Here is a 21743-nt window from a genome sequence, read left to right as displayed (position 1 = left end):
GGCGTATAACCTGTATAAAGCACACACTTTTTCTTTTTCATCAAGAATACTATATACGATTAAGTAACCATAATATCATGATTAAGATGCATACACACAGATATGGAAGGTGTTATGGTTTCCCCTGGGAGGGCCCCTCAATTTAATGGCGCAGACTGCATAATATTTATACATCGTTCAACAAAGTAAGGCGAATTCTTACCTTAGTAGCTGTTGATTTCGGGCTGTGCATCCATCCATGATAATTAAGAAGCATTTTAAGGACCGTTATCCGGGCAAGTAATAATATTTTGACGAGTCCATAGCCGACTATAAACCCCAACAAAGCGATATTCATTTGATAGGGTAATGCCGACAATTCCATCCATTTTTCACCAAAATCTACAAAATTTCTGACGGGATCGGAGAAAACGGCGAATAAAATCGCGCTCAGGAACCCGACTGCTGATGCCTCGCTAAAGTTCCTGTAGCTCATTAGTCTCCCCGTCGCCCCTAAAAACGGTGCTATAGCAGGACTTGGCATGATGGTGACAGCCGCGTTTCCTCTCCCTCCCCTGTCTGTATCGAACGTCTACACTGGATCAACTGGAGCGTATACGTACGGTCAGAACGTTCCGAACGGATTGTAAAATTTCATTGAGAAGCCAAACAATCATGACGTCATCATGTCGTGAAGGGAACAACGCCCACAAATATTGGCCAATGGGAACGTGTGTGTGTCTGCACACGTGTATAAAATATGTGTACAATCAGAGACATTACAAGTGATATACGTCTCTGGTACACAGTACCAACAGAGTGAAATAGATCATATTTTATGAAGAGGAATTCAGTTTATTTTCTTATGGATATATTATATATATATATATATATATATATATTGTATACCATCTTATAATAGTCGAGCAGAGACAGGGTTTTTTCTCACTGGTTTGGGCAGAGACATATATCTGTATATATGTCTCTGGTTTGGGTGAGGTCTTTTTGTCTGATTTTGTGAAGAAAATTAGTGAATTAGGAAATATTCTTTTAGGAGTAAACTGCAAATTTGGGGAATTTGGGTTTAAAATGAAATAATTCCAATTGGGAATGGGGCCCATTAACGGTCCCAAAAAGCCCCAAGAAAAGACAGACGTACATCACATATAAGTCCTGCGGCATGCAGGACACTCGTTCTATTGTGTACAGTTGTGACAAATGAACCATATAATTGTATAAATACATTACCTCGAAACGTCTCATCGTTAGATGTTACAATGAAAAATATGACAGACGGCCTAGGGCCACTTTACTCTGTTGATTCGTGTTTGGTTATATATCAATTTGAAATCGCATACTGCATATTGAACATATCAATATTAAATCAACGCCTGTACATGCATGATATACAGGTTCTTACACAATTGTTTACAATTTATACCTTATTCTATAGTTTTCTTAAATATCATAACAGAAAGGAATGTTAATGATAAAAATATCAGACGATGATAATTAAAGGTACGCCATAACTGACATGTGATTTTACTTGAGGTAAAACAATAGCACACTCACAACCCTTCCAACATTGCCATTATCTATAAATTGTCAAAAACTCCAGACTTCAGGAATTGTCAAGGTAATGAGATATGTTACGTCGTCTTTGCTTTCGAGTTCCCACATAGTTGTTAAAAGAATTTAATTTTTAAAATTCATTAGCAGTATTTTGTAATCCTGATATATATAGATAATGATCATCATTTTAATAATTTACATAGCTAAAATTACTAATAAAACGTTGGCGATGCCATGGACTTTATATCAAATATGCACGATTAATTTCAATGACACCACTTTTACTGTTAATATAAGACATTGGCTAATTTCTATCAATGGTGGACTTTTTAAGATCATAACATTAAAAAAAGACGACAATTCATATGACACATACATATATGCATGTCATTCATAATTTGTATTCGAAAACAACCTGTTGACAATAGTAGTAACTGTGTCTTATAATGTGTAGTGGCGGGTACGGGCCATATACAGTCTCAGGTAGCTAACGGTATAACCCCGACTGTTATCAAAAATTCCATTCAAAGCCTGGTTGACCTGACAGATATAGGTCAGTGGTGTGTTTGAGAAGTCCGCGTCCAAGATAACGAGGAGAATAAAGTTCAAAGACCGATCATGATAACACCGGGGTTTAAAAAAGATGTAGTATAGTTCAACGACGTTAATATTGCTTGAATATTTACTATAGTGACCGAGTTCACCCATGTCGCATTGGCGGGGTTTATATATATCAATCCAGAAGAAAATGTTTATAGTTTAGTTTAACCGAGTCAAAAATTGGTAAAAGAGTTAAAATTAAAAAAAAAAAACATGTTTTCAGAAATCACATGTAATAAAAGGTCACATATTTACAAATTCATGAGAATTTCTAAAATGATAAAATACAGAAGGTGGTAACGAAACAGCGTCGATGTCTGAAGCGCGATAAAGCGAAGAGCGACAATTAACACGTCGTGCGAAGAGCAATAATGTGTCACGTGGAGAATGTCAATGCTGTGCAAAGAGTGATAATGTTACATGCGAAGAGTAAGAGCAACAAAGCGCCATGCGAAAGGCGACCTTTGCACCATGCAAAAGTTGCTTGTAGATTAGGTCCCAACACAGGTATTTTACAGTGGCTGCAAGAGAACGTTCATCATAAAGGACTATAATTATACATTCGAATGGAATATATGATATTGTGTGCGACGGAAATATTCCAGTATTATAACGCCATTCTCATCTCTTCTCCCAATTCGACCTCAGTGATGTTCGAAAGTAATATTTTATTTTTATGATGTTCGTTCTAAGTCACCGTTTAAAAAAAATCGTTGATCGCATTTCAGCCTATCTCAATTCTATAGATTTTCAGTTGAAACTTTATCTCACAGAATAGACTGTTAAATTAAAATATTTAACGGAATTATTTGTGGCTTATAAAATACACCATTCTCTTATGGAACATACTGTTGCACATGGAAAGATAAGATTATTTTAGTGACATTTAAACTTTTAAAATGCCAACCCAGATAATTATACAAATGAAGGTCTAGGTCTAACCTGCGAAATGTAAAAAATGGCACCACGTAAATTGACACTAGCGTCGTGCTTTTCTATTTAATTGCTTTTTGCATTAGTTTTTATTTCGTTTAAGATGCTACATTGTCGACAGTGATGCATAAAATGACACCAATCGTATAACGTTTAAAGATCTAGTTGAAATCAACAATGAAATAATAATGATAAACTAACAGAGTCCTAAAATTGATCGTTTACGACAGTTTTAGAAACGGAGCATGCTACCCTGATGTTTTCGTGAAGCCGTTGATAATTGTAATTGTCCGTTCTCCAATCCTTTTGTCAATACTTAATATTGACATTTAGTGACTTAATTGTCCCGAATTTATTTGTATCTTAAATGATGTAACAATTTGGTTAAAATAAATATAAAAAGAATATCGGTAACTCTCTACGTGAGAATACTTTGGTTTATCCTTTTTGTGTTGGAAAACGAAATATTTTGAAATTGAAATTAAAGAGAAGCTACGAATTTTGAAGGGTGGTAAACAGTTCAGTTAGGTTTTCAATCGATCATAATTACTCTTAAAAGGTGAGCACTTTTAACATCTTGATAGAAATCTCAGTTAAAGCAGATGCTTTTTAGACTAAAAATTTTGCATCTACTGTTGAAGATCAGAGACTTGTATATCCTGATATACAAGTCTCTGTGAAGATCGAGTTTTCCCCATTCGTCTATGCCACCGACTCACAGGTGCCCGTTTTGATACGAGTTAGCTCCCTTCGTGAAAGTTTCCGTTCAACAAAGACGAGAATGTTTACTGAAATATACAAGAATGGCGCCTATCGTGTTTGTTGCAATTGCGGGATGGCAATCAGTTATGTTATGCCTGTTGTTCGCATGTATATACGTTGGTAGCTTGTATATTTGGACAGACGCTTTACATAAAAACAGGTAAATACAAAATGAAAGGCATGTCCTCATCAGTATGATGACAAACCGGAATTAGAAACCGGCAGAAAAAGTTGTTCCGACTCGTCGATATTGAAAACGTGTGCAGCAACAGGGGGTTTAGACTTTATGATACAATTGTATACATAGGGACCTAGTTGATTAAATGACAATTGTAACTGACTATAGTTCAAAATGTTTTCCCTCCAATTTATGTTACTCGGGTCTAAACCAGCATTTTATTTTCACGTCCAAAACTCCAAATCATAAATGATGACGAGTTTTCGTTGAAACTCGGGGTAAGGATGTAATTACTAATTACACATGATTGTACACATAAAATCTTCTCATAATAACACTCCCTTAAGAGAGCCTGCATTTTTGGAATCGGGTCGTTTCGTCCTAAATTCTGTTCGCCTTAAACAAAAATTTTAGGCCTTGTTTGGTATTTTCTTTTAATTTTAGTAGCTTTAAGTCACAAATCAGCTTTCATTAAAATCAATTTAATATGTTACAATGTATTTTTGTCTTGATATTATAGGCCTAGTATGTCGGTTCTTGGCTTTGGTGATAAATGAACAGGATCGTTCACAGTTTTCCGGGAATAAGTCATATTGTTATATTGAAAAGAAACGTAAGTTTGGGAAGTTTAATAACTTGTTTAATAATTTGTACGAAAACATACCACTTGACTAAAAAATGAAAAAATAAAGGCGAACAGGAATTAGTGTGAAAATTAAATAACCCTTATATAATTAGGACAAACGGGAGTTAGTGCAAAATGACCTGTCACTTCAGAATTCTTGTTAATACGTATACCTTGTGTTTATCACAGGTACTTGCCTCGTGTGTCTATTCGCCATATAATGATTTGATAAATTAGCTGATGAGATGAGTGTCATGTGACGTTTGCACATTACTTTTTTTATATTCAATGAAAAAAAAGGGCTACACCAGACTACTTGTTACAATTTTCACTTTTTGCTGTGTGAGGAAAATATTTTCTCTTCTGGAAAAAAATATTGTGATTGCTACTATATGTGTAAGTTGTTTGATTTCATGAGGCTAATATTTTTCAGTTTGCCTTTTTAGTTCTCTGGTATCAAATATTGCACAATCTTGTGTGTTGATACACTGGTAATTACCTGGTAATCAATATTCATTATCCATGTTTTGAATATTCACTTATTTTGTTTCCGCATCATCTTTAATGACCACGAGTATAGCGAAATTAAATCCCGTGAATATTGCCAATTAACTTTACACCTGAATACAGTACATACATGGTTTTTACATTAACTTTAACCTAATTTTGTGATATTGCTGCTAAGATATTTTGCACCAAGACAGAAGTGTTATATATATATAAATATATATGCACACAGAGAAAAAACTTAAGAAAATAAGAACACACTTGGTGACAACTTATAACTGAATTGATTCAATAAATATTTTCTCATATAATAGGCAATATATACTGTAAATTCTGCAGTCATGGTGCCAAAACAGCTATGTATACGAGTACTGTGATATTAAAGTGGAGGGAGATTTCACACAATCTTAAAAAAAAATTGTCTTAATTTAAATCTTAATCTGTGTATGTACGTAGGTCAATGTAATGTATTCATGATCCTAAATTCCTATATTAGTATAATAGTCTTTTTATACTGCACATGCCCCTATACAATGTCATTGTTTTACATTTCTGTTAGAAGGGTGAAGAAAAACTGGATTATAGACAGAATTCTGCAGATGTTCTAATCATACATTTTGTAGATGTAATGTATTTATGTTTACTATAATTTGGCGTCTTTCATAGAAATGATAGATCATGTGATGTGATCATGAGTTTAAAATTCAATGATATAATGTTATATCAGATCAGGAATAATGTGTGTGTGAGGGTGTGTACAAGAATCAGAATTGTTAATGATTGTTATTCCATTTGTTTTATCATGGTTAAACTTAAACTTGTTGCTGTGGTACTATTCCCTCTAGGTCTATATCTGTTGACTTGATGTTTTAAGTTGTGTCTATTTATCGTGTTGTGATTTTGTTTACAGAGATGATCCAGTGACAATCAAGAGAAGATTTATGAGTGTCGGTGTTATATCTGTGATCATTCCATTGTTATTAAGGTGCTTTGGAACATATTCTGAGAATGAAGAGGTTAGTAATATTAATACAATGTACATGTAATTGGCATTCACCAGAGACCTGAATATGAAATATTTCTATATCTTTTTTAAAGTATGTGTAGTTCATGGTAAGATAAAGTACACATTATTTACATTTGCTCTAGCTATATAGATCTGTGTAATTTGTAAATGCTTGTTTGACCCGCTGTAGTTATCGTGTTTATTTAAAAAATTGTCATGTATATTGCAGGCCCATGACCTGGTGGTGTGGCTGGGCATTAGGTTCCATGGATTCCTTCCAGCACTACTGTTTCCATTAGTTCTGACAATGGTATGGCATAGTTTCAGCATCATGAACTCTGTTAAAAATGAGAGTAGTTCTGTCAGGTAAAAATCTTTGATTTTCATGCACCCGCCAATGAAATGCATCAAGTCCATCAAGTCCATCACATCCCGTCCCGATGCAATGTAACTAGCTAATCTCAGGAACTGCTGGTGGAATCCTCACAAAACTATGTTTCAGGGTGTCAATTGGCAGCTCGGGTATTAATGGTATATGTTATACAGACATATCTAGTTATTGAATAACTGAAGATGAATGGTGGAGAGGTGATGTGCAACATATTGTACCGTAATAAGCTGCAATGCTTATGTAGACACACATTTTAGTCTATATTTTATTATTTTAATGCACACAAAAACCTAGTCAAGTACAAACATCTTTTTCAAAATACCAGGTATTCTTCACAATTGCTTGAAGGATTGTATTAAAGGTCAACTCCACAATTGCTTGAAGGATTGTATTAAAGGTCAACTCCTTGAGAAGTCTCAGAACCAATATAGCATATGTAACATGATAATACATAATTTAAATGTGCTTTTCTGTACCCGCCTTGACTTCTTTACTACTGAATTTGTTTAATTTTGCCTTTAAGTATGGAGGAGTCAATGTATATCTTCAAAATGTTTTAATAGGAAGAAAATCTGAATGAACGCTGCTGTGCATTTTACTCTATTTCGAATACACTGTAACCAGGGTAATCTTTGTGGCAGTACTAGTGTTGTTAATAAAATACAATATCAATCTTATCATATAATGAAGTAACACCAATATACAGATCTGTTAGTTGATCTCACAAATTCCTTGATTCTTCATTAGTGTAGCAATAACTACAGATTATTGCAGAGTTTATACCATAAGATACATCAAATTTTATTTTAAAATTTGTAAAGAAATATACCATTACATGTATATAATCTGAGAGATAATTTTGATTTAAAAAGTCATGTTTTATGATTTCACAAGAAAGTCGTATTAGATAAATAAATCTTTATAAAGCTATAGATCCAGAGGTCTAACGTTATCCATAGCTTGGGAATATCATTTCTGCAATTCTACAATGTTGATTACCTTTCTTCTTTGTAGGTCCTTTTCCTGGGCCCGCTAGGACTTCATTATATGGACGGAGTTTTCCGAATCTATCTTGGTATGATGTTTAAATCTGCTACACACTGGTACATGTTTAACATACATATTTCTTATGTGTCATCAAGGGCTTAACGGGGCTTTAAGATTGTCTCCATGAAGGTCATCTTTCACAAATATCAGATTATGAAAATGAATTTACTTTAGATACCAGAATGTTGTTTTGTTAGCAAAAATAAAAAGAGATATTGTTGTGAATGTATGTGATGAGCTGTCTTCCCTTGGTAAGATACTTGAGATATATCGTGATCGGAAGACAACTCGTCCCAGAGGTGATGTGCTGTAGAGCGTGACAGCCATTAACATAGTCTACACTTGGTCATGCTCGTATTAAGACGTCGACTTTGTCAAGCCCGTATTAAGACATATTATATATGCATCTGTACTTGTGTGATTGTAGACTATGCTTGCTGTTGGTGGCTTATTTATACTTGTATATATATATATCATATTCGGTCAACTTTCAAAACAGCAGCGTTGTTTTAATATTATTTTGATTTGATAAGAACAAGCATCTACTTTCTAGTAAATTAACACAGATATTAGGATGAAGTTAATAAAGTTTCACATCACATATGGGGATATACTAAAATCTATCTAAATTGGTTACACACTGGTCTTGGGTATCACATATATTTCACAAGCATGACAACGTACCAGACTTTATCTATTCTCTTAGTTAACATAACTGTAGAAAATATTTCATCTCATTAAGTTTGATTTTGGTGATTCTTACAGAACCGAGGTACTGGACCAATAGTTTGAAGAACTTAACCTGGATCAGGAATCATATTGTGGTATGGAGTTTTGTGGAATTGAAAAAAAAAATTGTTGGTTGAAATCTATAAATGTAGAATGTATGATCATTACATGAAGGTAAATTCTGTAGGGTATACATTTTGTATTTTTACTACACTACGCCATACAATGGTTTGGAATTTTGATGGCAAGAAAGTTACAGATCTTTAAGATGTATTTGAAATCGTTATTTTCCTCTGTTCAGGTCAAGTTGTTTGTTATTTACTTACACTGGACCTGTAAGTCATACAGAATAATAATTAGAAAAAAAACATGTTTTAATTTTAATGTAAACATATTATACCAGTAATAATTCACTGTTGAGATATAAAGAACCTAGTCATATATTCTTAAACTTGTAATTTCAGGCACCTTTTTCAGAGGAGTTCATCTTCAGAGCGTGCATGTTACCATTATTAGTTCCTAGCTTTGGTGAAGGATATTCAGTTTTCATCTGTCCACTTTTCTTTGGAGTTGGTAAGTCTCAACTCACAGCTGTGAGACTGAAAAATATGTATCCGTACCCAATAAAGGAAATAACATCATACCTTCGAAAGCATTGTATACTTTGATTAGATATGGAAGAACTTTTTGAAACTGCTTGTGAATAATGTTTGGTAGATGTGTAATGGGAAGGAGTAATGAAAAATACTCTGCCTGCTCAGAGCCTTGAACTACAACCTCTCGCTCTCCAAGTGGACATCCTATAACTAGGCTAAAGGGAAATTCCCACTAGCCTTAGCTAGTAATGTGATGTATACTATCCACATCCTACAACTAGGCTAAAGGGAAATTCCCACTAGCCTTAGCTAGTAAGGTGATGTATACTATCCACATCCTACAACTAGGCTAAAGGGAAATTCCCACTAGCCTTAGCTAGTTATGTGATGTATTCTATCCACATCCTACCACTATGCTAAATGGAAATTCCCACTAGCCTTAGCTAGTTATGTGATGTATTCTATCCACATCCTACAACTATGCTAAATGGAAATTCCCACTAGCCTTAGCTAGTAATGTGATGTATACTATCGACATCCTACAACTATGCTAAAGGGAAATTCCCACTAGCCTTAGCTAGTTATGTGATGTATTCTATCCACATCCTACAACTATGCTAAATGGAAATTCCCACTAGCCTTAGCTAGTAATGTGATGTATACTATCCACATCCTACAACTAGGCTAAAGGGAAATTCTCACTAGCCTTAGCTAGTTATGTGATGTATACTATCCACATCCTACAACTAGGCTAAAGGGAAATTCCCACTAGCCTTAGCTAGTAATGTGATGTATACTATCCACATCCTACAACTAGGCTAAAGGGAAATTCCCACTAGCCTTAGCTAGTAACGTGATGTATACTATCCACATCCTACAACTAGGCTAAAGGGAAATTCCCACTAGCCTTAGCTAGTAATGTGATGTATTCTATCCACATCCTACAACTAGGCTAAAGGGAAATTCTCACTAGCCTTAGCTAGTTATGTGATGTATTCTATCCACATTCTACAACTAGGCTAAAGGGAAATTCCCACTAGCCTTAGCTAGTAATGTGATGTATACTATCCACATCCTACAACTAGGCTAAAGGGAAATTCCCACTAGCCTTAGCTAGTTATGTGATGTATACTATCCACATCCTACAACTAGGCTAAAGGGAAATTCCCACTAGCCTTAGCTAGTAATGTGATGTATTCTATCCACATCCTACAACTAGGCTAAAGGGAAATTCTCACTAGCCTTAGCTAGTTATGTGATGTATTCTATCCACATTCTACAACTAGGCTAAAGGGAAATTCCCACTAGCCTTAGCTAGTAATGTGATGTATACTATCCACATCCTACAACTATGCTAAAGGGAAATTCCCACTAGCCTTAGCTAGTTATGTGATGTATACTATCCACATCCTACAACTAGGCTAAAGGGAAATTCCCACTAACCTTAGCTAGTAAGGTGACTTATACTCTCCACTTTTTTAGATGCACTAAAAAGAGTTGGTTGTTTATGTGCAGCAGAGTATATTTAATAATTAGTAGAGAAGATACAAATGAAGTGAAAGCAGCATTTTCTGTAGCACTGTACAGGTAATTCAATTGTGTATAAAAAATATATCATCCAACATTTTAGAAATTGTATTAACAATATATTTATCTTTTACATAGTTCATCTTAATCTGATTAAAATTGGTCTGACCATTCAAAAATTGATGTATTAATGTTTGTGTTTTATTCCACAGCACATATACATCACATGATTGACAGAGTTATACAAGGCCATCAGCCAGTAGGGGATGCAGTCAAACAAACAGGTAAAGTCAGCATGATTGTAATTGGCAGTGTAATGATCGTCTTTATGTAGATTGGCAGTATAATGATCGTATTTATGTAGATTGGCACTACTAGTGTAATGATCGTGTTTATGTAGATTATCAGTGTAATGATCGTGTTTATGTAGATTGGCAGTGTAATGATTGTATTTATGTAGATTGGCAGTGTAATGATTGTATTTATGTAGATTGGCAGTGTAATGATCATGTTTATGTAGATTATCAGTGTAATGATCGTGTTTATGTAGATTATCAGTGTAATGATCGTGTTTATGTAGAAATTATGAGTGTCAAGCTCCCTTTATCACCTTTTATTAGTGTATAATCATCTTATCCAACAGAATAAATTCATAAAAGGAAACTGAAATTATGCAAGAAGTATTCCAAATAATAGCTTTGGTATTAAGCCTTCATCTTTACATATGAATTCTTAATATTTAATAATTTTGGACAGTTTAAATGTCTTCAGTCAACAGTGTAAAGTTTATATATCAGAGAGCATGATCAATAAATATAATTCAATGCCTCCACCTCTCTCTATCAGGGTTACTTTTAAATGTTTGTACACATGTACTTTCGAATAATACTAGGAAGTGATTGACATTCGGAACAGGACAAGTTGATGTTCTGGCCCAATCTTTGTCTACTTTTGTGCCAGATGTTGAAATCAACAGCTAAATGTGATCATAAATCCATCATGTTCCTCCTCTGTCCAATAATGATCTGTCTGTATATTTTCGAAGTTTATGTTTAAAATATTGTAATTTGAAAATGCTGTGTTGTTTGATTTTAAGTTAACTGACCAACAGTGTTTTTTTCTAGTCTTTCAGATGTTTTATACAACCATGTTTGGAGCATATTCCGCTTTTCTATTCTTAAGAACAGGTATGGTACATTTGTTTTAAACTGCAACCTCAGATTTAATACTACATCTTAGATATAGTCAGTCATGATGTAGCATTGATAGAAGGTTTTATTATGTAGTAAGCAGTGAAATACTATATACTATATATAAATGTATGACTCTGTACAAAGCAGATGTTGCATATCCCGTTGAAAAGGTTCAGGTGTCATAGAAAATAATCCGCTATAAATAAACACACATAAGCTGTATGTGCAATAAAGCTCAGTATGCAGTTTCAGATATTGTCTCATCTGCACCCAAAATGTGGGAAAGTGTGACCACAGTGTTACTTTTTCATTAGTCATGGCATCATCATTTTCATCATTTTCAGCATCTGTTGTTTGACAATGCCTCATAGGGTAGGAAGGAGAGATGTCCTGTAATGATTTTTGTGTCTAATACATATGTTTATAACAATAAAGAACTGAAACAGATGTACATCCATCATATTTTCTTTTGTTGAGTAGCCAATTTAGTTACAGTTGGGCACAACTTGACCAGGTTTAGGGGGGGGATAATTATTACATGATTATATCCTTTCTCTATCGGAGATTGACTTCTTGCTTCATTTGTTTGACAGGTCACCTGATAGCACCAGTGATAGCCCATGCATTCTGTAATCACATGGGATTCCCGTCCTTCAAAGAAGCCCTCAGCTACCCAAAGCCAACGCGTTCCAAACTTGTCGCCTGTTTTGTTGCCGGACTTTTATCGTGGATAGCCCTAGTGTTTCCTGTCACCTCACCATTCTTGTATGCCAATGATGTCTACAACTTGTAATTTCTACTACGATATTTCAGTATGTCAATGAGGCATTTTTGTATGTTAATTCTCAAAACTCATTTCATATCTGTTTGTGCTAGACTGAAGAGAGGGAATGCATGGTCAGAAATATGTTTAAATGAAACGGTTTTTGCAAGTAGTATTTTTTTCTCTACTTTGATAATGAAACTTTTGGGCACTTTGGCACTAGATATTTTCCATACATTATACTTGTAGTTACTAGTATGTGGTAATTGCTTTTTGATTGTATTTGTTTAAGAATTTATCAATAGGTGGAAGCTAGCATAACCATAGGCAGACCAAATACAGATTAACATTTGATAATCTTAAAAAGATTATAATTTGCACATCCCCAACTTGAAATTTTATTTAAGTACAAAAAACTGCACAAATTATAAGGGTTTTTACTGTATTTGATATTAATTGGAATTTTTGTCTATTAAAATCATCCAAGAGCTGCCTGGTTATACAATATTTTTTGGTAAATGTTGCATTTTAGGATTTTATTATTTCAATATCATTTGTAATATTTTTTTTCTGGAATGGGATAAAAACATTACATGAAAATTTATCATGAATGGGATAAAATATAGCATGAAAATTGATCATGAGTTTGATAAAATATATAAGCATAAAAATTGCCTCAAATTAACATTAAAGTTTCAACTAAGATGAATGTTTAAAAAACAATATACCAGGTAATAGATTTGAAAACATTGTCATATCATCATATTATTTATTTCACCATTCAAATCTTTCTTAGATATTGAGCTCTTGTTAAAACTTGCTTTATAACATCTCAATATTGTTTTGCATGGTAGACCAGCTTTACTCCAGAACAACTTCCCTCTATCTGTGAGTTAATACTGGTAGATACTTTCATTTAGAACCAATAAAAGAAAAAAGATCATTTGATTACAGAAGTAGTACACAGGCTTTAATGAGTATAAAATTTAGATTTTCATCACAATACTGCAACATAAATTAATTAGAGATGGCTGTTATTTAAAGGAATTTACCTGCCATTCAATGTGATGTCATAATCGTAGCAATGGAAAGATCATCAAAAAGTCTGTTCAATATATAAATAAAAAACTTACTTTTGGTTTTAAATTAAATCAAGTTGGAATCATAAGAAAACAAATATGAATTATATTGACTAGTAGTACAATATGCTGTTTGTCTGCAAAGCTCTTGTCTTTTGAGAACTATAAATACCATAGCAAGCAGTTGCAAGCTTTATTGAACTTGGATAGTAGTAATAATAATAAGAAGAAAAAGTGTCAAGATTTGCAAGGTGCAGACCAACATACCTTAGATAAGATACAATACAATATGTTGCAAATCTATTGTTGTCCATTAAAAATACATTGCTGATGTTGAATTACAGTATATTTTGTTCTGCCATTTTACATATTATATATGAAACAATTGATTTTGATGGTGCTGACTTTCATAATCTGCTTTGCATGAGTAAATCAGTTGTTAAAATTATTTCTTGTACTTTCGATAAGGGTGCCACTATATGACAACTGTGTAAAAGTATATCTGGCAATCAAGCAGTCTTTTGAAATATGTTATGGAGTAAATTAATCAAGTTGTTTATGAAAATTGTTTATAGTACTTTTGTACTAGACATGATATGACCAAGAGTGACATGATTACCACTGAACGGTAGATCAACACTGTCAATGTCCGAAATCTATTTGTTTGATCCTGTTTTTATTGGTTTCTTTACATGAGGGAAGAATTTGCCTTAATTTAAACAATGCATTCCCTATGGGGAAAATTATGGTTGGTTATGTTGCACCATTTATGGCATGATGTTTTGAGACGGAACAAAAATGTAGATTTCCAAGAATATAGTATAAACATCAGCAGGATACCATGATATGAAGACATAAGTATGAGAATACCACAATACAAAATTATCAAATACTTCATTGTTTGCTATTGAAAAACATATTTTCTAACTTTTAACTTTGATATTGAACTACAATTAGGAATAATTTGAAGCCAGAGTTTGGGATACCATTGTTAAAGCCAACCAAATATTAATGTATGGAACAAGGTCATCCTCAAAATTTTGGAAACACTATTAAGTTTAAAGGCTTATCTAATTGTAATGATCTGACATAACTTGTTCAAGCATTTCTGAAAGGATTAAACTCCTCTAGAATATTTCCAAGTTATGAAGAGGAAACTTTTTTTTTCTCTGATTTGTGAGACTTTATAAGTAATTAAACTTCATGGCAGAGTATTGAGCAATCATTTACAGACAGCTACAAACTTTGGTATTTAGAAAGCAAGTTTTCTAAGAGAACTAAAAGTCCAGTCTAATCCATATTTTCTATTAATCAAGGTTATTCTTCTGTTAGGATTGTATTATTTTATGCTGGTTCATAGGGTGTACCGGTATGTTGTTTCTAGTATTTATTTTTAGTGCTGGTGTTTGCTATATTGGTATAAAATGCTTCACTTTAATATACATGTATTTGCTTGTATGCAATGTGTTTCATACAGTGTACATATTCTTGTATGTTTTATTAATATTAAGTTTCATTTGAAAAATGAGAAAAAAAAGAAAAAATTAAGTTAAATGTATATAATACATAAGACCATGACATACACCTACCAGATACTGTGTTTTCCGTACAAACTGTTTATGACTTCTGGTGCATTAAGGTTAGCAATATGCAATGAATTAAATATTTCTAATAATACAATTTTTCCTTATGAAGAAATGAATCAGATGTACATTGGATTATCCCATAAACTATTCTTCATACCGCTGTTGTTATATCTTTAAAACTACTGATCAGGAATGATTTTGACAATATATAAGGAGCATATTATAAGTAAATGTACCATGTAATTGTCAATGAATATTCATGATGGCTACTTAGGGCCTCTTGTTGAATTTTGACATGACTATTATCAAAAACTACTTATATAGAAGATATCACATAATGCTATTCTAGTCAGTAGACATCAGTATTTAGTGGAACAATACTTTATACATCCTTCAATGGTGGACCTGAAATCTATAGGCATCAGCATTCATTTATCATAACAATATCATCACCTTAGAGTTTTCATCCTACATTGTAGTTAGGACATTAGGTCAATTTAGTGTAAAGTTTTCTTTCAATACTCAGGGGTGTACATTTTTTTCTGAAAAAAAAATTGAAATCCGGATTTTGCAGTTAGAAAATTGTAGTTAAATATGGAAAGTATTCATATAATAATAATTGGATACATTTGCTTGATTTTAGGTTTGACTAGTTTAGCCCTCCTTAGATTTAACCCAAGGGGACCTGAGAATTGTCTTTCATTGCAACTGCTGAACTATTAGATGGATGACAAATCAAATTGACACATGTCAGGGTGATTTATGTCACAATATGAAATATAAATTATAGCAACAGTAAAACTTCAATGCCTCTGTTGGTTCTTATAAACTCAGGACAGCTGACTTACCTGTCTTAGACTACTGAATAAGAATGAGGTAAGAAATTCTCCATAGCTGAGTCAGTAGGATGCGGTCAATATTTAACCATATCTGGTAGTGAAACATTTTCCATCTAGTATACAATCTGTCACATGTGTCTGCAGGGGTAACATTCGAGCTATTAAGAGCAATTTTTGTCAAAATGTCAAGGTCACTGCATACATAATAATATCAGAATTATACATGTATATTGCTGTGAACTAAGTCCATGTACTTACATAGGAGTCAATGTAACATCGGTATTGTGTCGCCTGTGAATAGGACTCAATGTAACATCGGTATTGTGTCGCCTGTGAATAGAACTCAATGTAACATCGGTATTGTGTCGCCTGTGAAGAATGGCAGACACTAAGAGATCGCATTGTCTGTCATCACCGACGCGTCGTCACCTTTAGTCACACTTTAGTTTTCCAGACTTTTTTCTTTACCGATTACCGCATTGATTTGTAATTAAGTATGTATTCTTATGATATATCACAGCTTGAGTTTGAGTTTGAACACCATGGACCTGTTCGCTTATGGGGACAAATCTGTTCGTCTGTTTTTAAATGTAATATTTCAGGCATATATCTTGACAGACCTGCAGATATTAATGCAGGCTTTGAAAGTGTTTGTCAAAGCTTGTCTGAAAGCAACAAAAAATCACCATTATTTCATATTAAGGAACAATTTTAGTTCAACCAGTTAAGCCGTTTTGACCGCGATAAACAAAAATGACCCATATCAATATTCCATTTTTTGCTGAAGTTAAGGCTCTTTCCACAGAGGAAATTCTCATAATTAATATTTTATTTTTAACCAACTGCTTGCCATGATATTTTCAAACTTTAAATTTGACTTGCTCATAATAGATTTAGCAGATGTTTAACTCAATCAACCAACCAGCTGGCATCAGAAAACATGATACTTCTGTGGAATTCTAGTATTTTGATGACTCTTACAGCGATCAAACCCAGGACCATTGGTGCTACTGTCCTGACACTTCTGACTGAGCTAAGGAGAAATTGTTGGAACTGAATCAGTAGGAAATAGACAAGGCTGTCGCATGCATTTGAGATAAATGAACCAGCAGTAAGATCTGGTATGGAAATTGTTTCTAATTCATAGCAGCCAAAATTTGTCACAGTTTTGCTTTTATGTACATTTGTACTAATTAATTATCTCTGTTATAAAATAATTCACAGGTGACGTGATGCTCTGGTATATTAAAGGCATATCTACCCTTTCAGCAAAAATGATATGTGGGTTACATGTCTACATGTACAGAATTCAGGGCTAAAACGTCACCCAAAGCTTTGTTTTGATGGAAATGATACTGACAATATTTCAATGAAATAGAAGAGATACTTTTATGTTACTGTTTATGGATATGGGTTGAATTAATTGGATTTTGTCAAAAATAATTGCATAAAAAAATGCACAAAAAAAAAAAAAAATGAAATGATTTCATTTAATAGTAATTGGGAAGTTATTTAGAAGGTATCAAAGGGGAAAATAGCAGTAGTCAAAATGGCCTAGATAAATCCTAGGTTGTGTATTGAGAATGTTTGATGTATTTGGTGCGTTGACCATTGACTCTTGAGTTTAATTGTTGATAATTCTTACTTCTTTGTCCATATTTACTTCATGTGAATACAGATACAATGTATGCAGCTATTTAAAAAAATATTCTGTTGAAAAATTCCAAACTCCTCCATATCAGGTTACCATTCCTTCTCACTATGATATACCAAATTACTGCAGCTACCACATACACTAACAGATTACTGATATCTAAGCAAATACTTACTATAATAGGTAGATTTAGATCACAGGCATCTGCTTCTGGTTAATATTTAAATTCTACTCTTAATTAGTAGGTGTAGGGGCTAATATTTTTCTTCTGAAAATACTAACCCAAAGCAAACACCTGTGATTTAGATAGAACTTCATAGAGATTAAAAACAATAAAAATGTAAATTATAATTATTGTACATTTGTTTATACAGTGTAATTATTCTTTAGAAAATGTGTAAATAATATATGTATATACCAGTACAAGAACATTTATATGTATATATACATATTTTATGCTTCGTTACTTTATATAGAATGCATATATTCCAAGCAATAGCATGAACAGATTGGGGCATTTTATATATTTTGCTTTGATCACAAATAGTATACTAAGTCTATGTACCCTGTAGATACTGTGTTCATGGTTAACAGATATGGGACCAATCTAGTCTTTATTTTATCAATGTAAAAACGGACATCTTAGGAGCAAAAGAATTTTTTTATTCATGAGGATTACCAATATGTTACTTGATTATGGTGACAGTGATCATAATAACAATAATGTATTACATGTATCAAGATATACCAGGGAAATACATTGTATATGGACCAAGGATTGTTAAATAGTCATCCAGAAGTGTTCACAATTTTAAGGACATCACAATGTTCCTGGTCAAGGTAAGATTGTATAAATATAGGTTACACAATGAGTGGTTGTTCGATATGGAATTTATTTCACTCGAAAGTAAGTTTTTTTTTTAAAGTTACCAGAATGTTATATTCCACTAGTGGGATATGACATTTATTTAAAAGTCAGCACATTTATACAATGACCCGAGAGCATATTGTGGTAGAAAGGGATATTATATAATAGTAAGTTCATATATTTAATAACAGATATCAGAGATGATGATTCAAGATTTGAAACTTGTGTAAATTAAGATAATGGTACAAATATCAACTTTTTATAAACTGATCTGATACAGGTACTGTCTGCAGTCTGTAACTGAATTCCTGGATGGCAAATAAATAGAGTTGATAGCATAATTATGAGAAACAGGTATGTTATAGCAATGCTTTGTCGACTGCCACACAGCCTTTATGTGGATGGTTAAAAGAAAAAACAAAAAACAAAAACTACATGGATGATAGATTTGTGGTATACATGTATTTTGCTGCATGACCTTTTAAATAGGATGTTTGCATGGTGCTAAGGACAAAATACACGGAGTTGAGCAAACTGAAGGCAGAGGTAGTTTTTTCTATAATACGTTAATGTATAAGATCTAGCATCAGACATTTTATGAATCTCATTTTTTTTTATCGTATGATGATATCTAGTCTCGCCACCATTGTGTAATAAAGTACCCAGGTAAGATGGTGATCATGACCTGTTTTTTTTTTGTTTTTTTTTTCAAAGTAAATATTTTGTCTCAAATTTTGTATTTGTTTTAAAAAGCATAATGTTTAAGAATTATTTTATTGCTATATGACCTATCATGACCATTGTGTATAACATTTTGTGAATATCAGTACATTCTGCAGCAAGAATTCAAAAATCACTTGAAACAGTATTACTGGATATCTTGTTATTTTTTAAGGTCAATTTTTACAGAAAATTATAATATTTCATAAGGGGTCCGAGATTAAAATTTTATGATCTGTGTTGTAGTGTTACCAACATATTAGCTAAAAATCACTGCAAAATTCTCTATGTGTAAGGTACTGCAGGAATGTTTGTGTTTTATACTGTACCAGCATACCATAATATAAGTTCCTGTCATAATGACTGTGTATGGTGAGGACTTATTATATACATTTTTTTATATGATATATACTCACACAAAGGACAACACACATGACATGTCAGTACCAGAACCAAGTTTTTATTATGAGATGGTGCATCTAATTGAAAATTTTAAATAATGTGTTCAGATTCAAAAAAATATTTTGGTATTTTGCATTAAGTGTCAGTGTTGGCTCACTTAAAATAACAATTGTCCTCTCTGCATGTGGTGTATTTATTTCAGACCAGTGATGAGAAGCTCTTACTATAAAATCATATTAAGATTTTGTAAGAGGACTCTAGGCAGATATCATTAGACTTCCTTTTAATGTGTATACGTGTAATATACATTGTATATTAATTATATGTAACAAAGGTTCCTCTCATAATGCCATATAAACATATGTACATACCAGATAGGGGTGTAACTATGTAGCATTGTTGTTTTCCTAGAATTCTGTTCATTTTCTCCAGCCATATCATTATATCATGGATCCCAATGCCACAATGATAAATTATTTGATATCATTTTAAGTGCTGCTATTGTCAGTTGACAAAGTGTGAATGATTCATTATATAATTCACCAATGTCTGCCAACACATGAACTGTCAATAATTGAATAAATAAATAAATCCTTTCAAGTGTCTCATTTATGTTTATATTCAATTTTGTTTGAATTATGAAAAATGTATTACTTACCAGTAGGATTGTCGGATTGCTAGCTGTTAAACTCATGACTGAAAACTGTGTTAAAAGTGATTGCCCTTTTGAGATATCAAATTGAATCTTGATACTATGCCAAACCTACAGAGGAGAAAACCTATATTATATAAATAAATGGCTCAGAGAGGCTCCCAAGTTTAACTGAAGAGCCGATGACAAGTAACACATAGGTATCCTTAGATACTCCAGACCTTTGGTAAGAACTAAATGCAACTTTTTCCAAACCTGATATCAGAGATGCTTTCCTCCAACATGCCACATGCACTCTACTGTATGATAATATACATTGTATTATGTAGAACATCGTACTGTATCATGTATCTCTTTGATGACCTTGTGAAGAAGACTATTTATCAATCTCAAAAAGGATCCCAGAGAGATCTTGGAGCCCATCATTGAATGATCCATATCAGTCAAATGAAAGCCTTGTCCTTTTCTCTTCTTTCAATCTTCCTTCAAACCATTTAATAACTTCATATAACATGATATAGCATGAGCAACCTGCAATTGTCAAAATCCAAGATGGCCGCCTGTTAGCCATGTTGTTTACCAATCGGTCCAAAAATGCAATTTACATAACTAGGGACCAAAGGAAACGTACATATGAAATATAAGAAAGATCACTTTAGGACTTTCTGAGAAAAAGCAATTATCAAAATCTCAGATGGCTGCCTGTGGGCCATGTTGTTTTATGATTGGTCCCAAAATGCAATATGCATAACTAGGGACCGAGGGGGAACTTACGAAATACATTTCTGTATGAGAAAGATCCCTTTAGGACTTTCTGAGAAATAGCGATAATAAACTTCAATTGTCAAAATCCCATGATGGCTGCCTGTCGGCCATGTTGTTTTCTGATCTGTCCCAAAATGCAATATGCACAAGGTGCCAAGGGGAACTAACATATGAAATTTGAGAAAGATCCCTTAATTACTATCTGAGAAATTGCAATAACAATTGATTACAGAGGACGGACTACTGATGATGATAGATTAAAAATTGATGGGATAGAACATTAAAACACATTTGGACACGGCCTTCATGAAACCTAATTATCAGTGGAGCTGTAATTCTGTACCCTACGTCCACCTTGATTTTCTCAAAATCCAAAAGACCTGGAATAATGATATTTAGCTAGTAGATTTCAAAGAGTGAGCCAACCAAGGTTGTGAAAAGAAATGACTTCACCCCATAATACAAGGTCCCACAGGTCATTTGTAAAAACACAAAAAAAAACCAACAAAAACAACCAACATCTTAGATTTAACCAAAATACCTATAATAAAAGGTATTTGGCTAGAGGGTCCATGGTTTAACACCTAACAGTGTTTGGAAAGAAGTAACCTTGACCCATACTCAAGGTTACAGAAGTCAACTTTGTTAAATGTTTAAACAACTTCCCTTGGTTAACAGAAAGGTGACAAAGAATCATGAGTGAAGAGAGCAATATTTGATGCAGGCCTATTGTGCCTCTTGCCATTGGATTGACAGCTTCAATCCAAGAT

General features: G+C 33.2%; 2 protein-coding genes across 2 annotated transcripts in view; one reads left to right on the top strand and one right to left on the bottom strand.

Moving 5' to 3' along the window:
* Window positions 1-600, bottom strand: part of LOC117323753 (carnitine O-palmitoyltransferase 1, liver isoform-like) — a 51394-nt gene extending 50794 nt beyond the window's left edge. The window contains exon 1 of the mRNA XM_033879180.1: window positions 203-600. Within this exon, the coding sequence (XP_033735071.1) occupies window positions 203-523 (321 nt within the window). The 5' untranslated portion in view covers window positions 524-600. The remainder of the gene's footprint in view (window positions 1-202) is intronic.
* Window positions 601-3880: 3280 nt separating this feature from the next.
* LOC117323751 (CAAX prenyl protease 2-like) lies at window positions 3881-20152 on the top strand. Its single transcript, XM_033879179.1, has 9 exons — window positions 3881-4006; window positions 6067-6172; window positions 6392-6472; window positions 7568-7628; window positions 8366-8424; window positions 8794-8902; window positions 10665-10736; window positions 11577-11639; window positions 12239-20152. The coding sequence occupies exons 1-9, from the start codon at window positions 3888-3890 to the stop codon at window positions 12436-12438; spliced, it is 870 nt and encodes a 289-aa protein (XP_033735070.1). The 5' UTR covers window positions 3881-3887; the 3' UTR covers window positions 12439-20152.
* The last annotated feature ends 1591 nt before the right edge of the window (window positions 20153-21743 follow it).

This window comes from Pecten maximus, chromosome 3 (assembly GCF_902652985.1).
Source record: "Pecten maximus chromosome 3, xPecMax1.1, whole genome shotgun sequence".
Lineage (NCBI taxonomy): Eukaryota > Metazoa > Mollusca > Bivalvia > Pectinida > Pectinidae > Pecten > Pecten maximus.
This window is presented reverse-complemented; position numbering and strand designations above follow the sequence as displayed.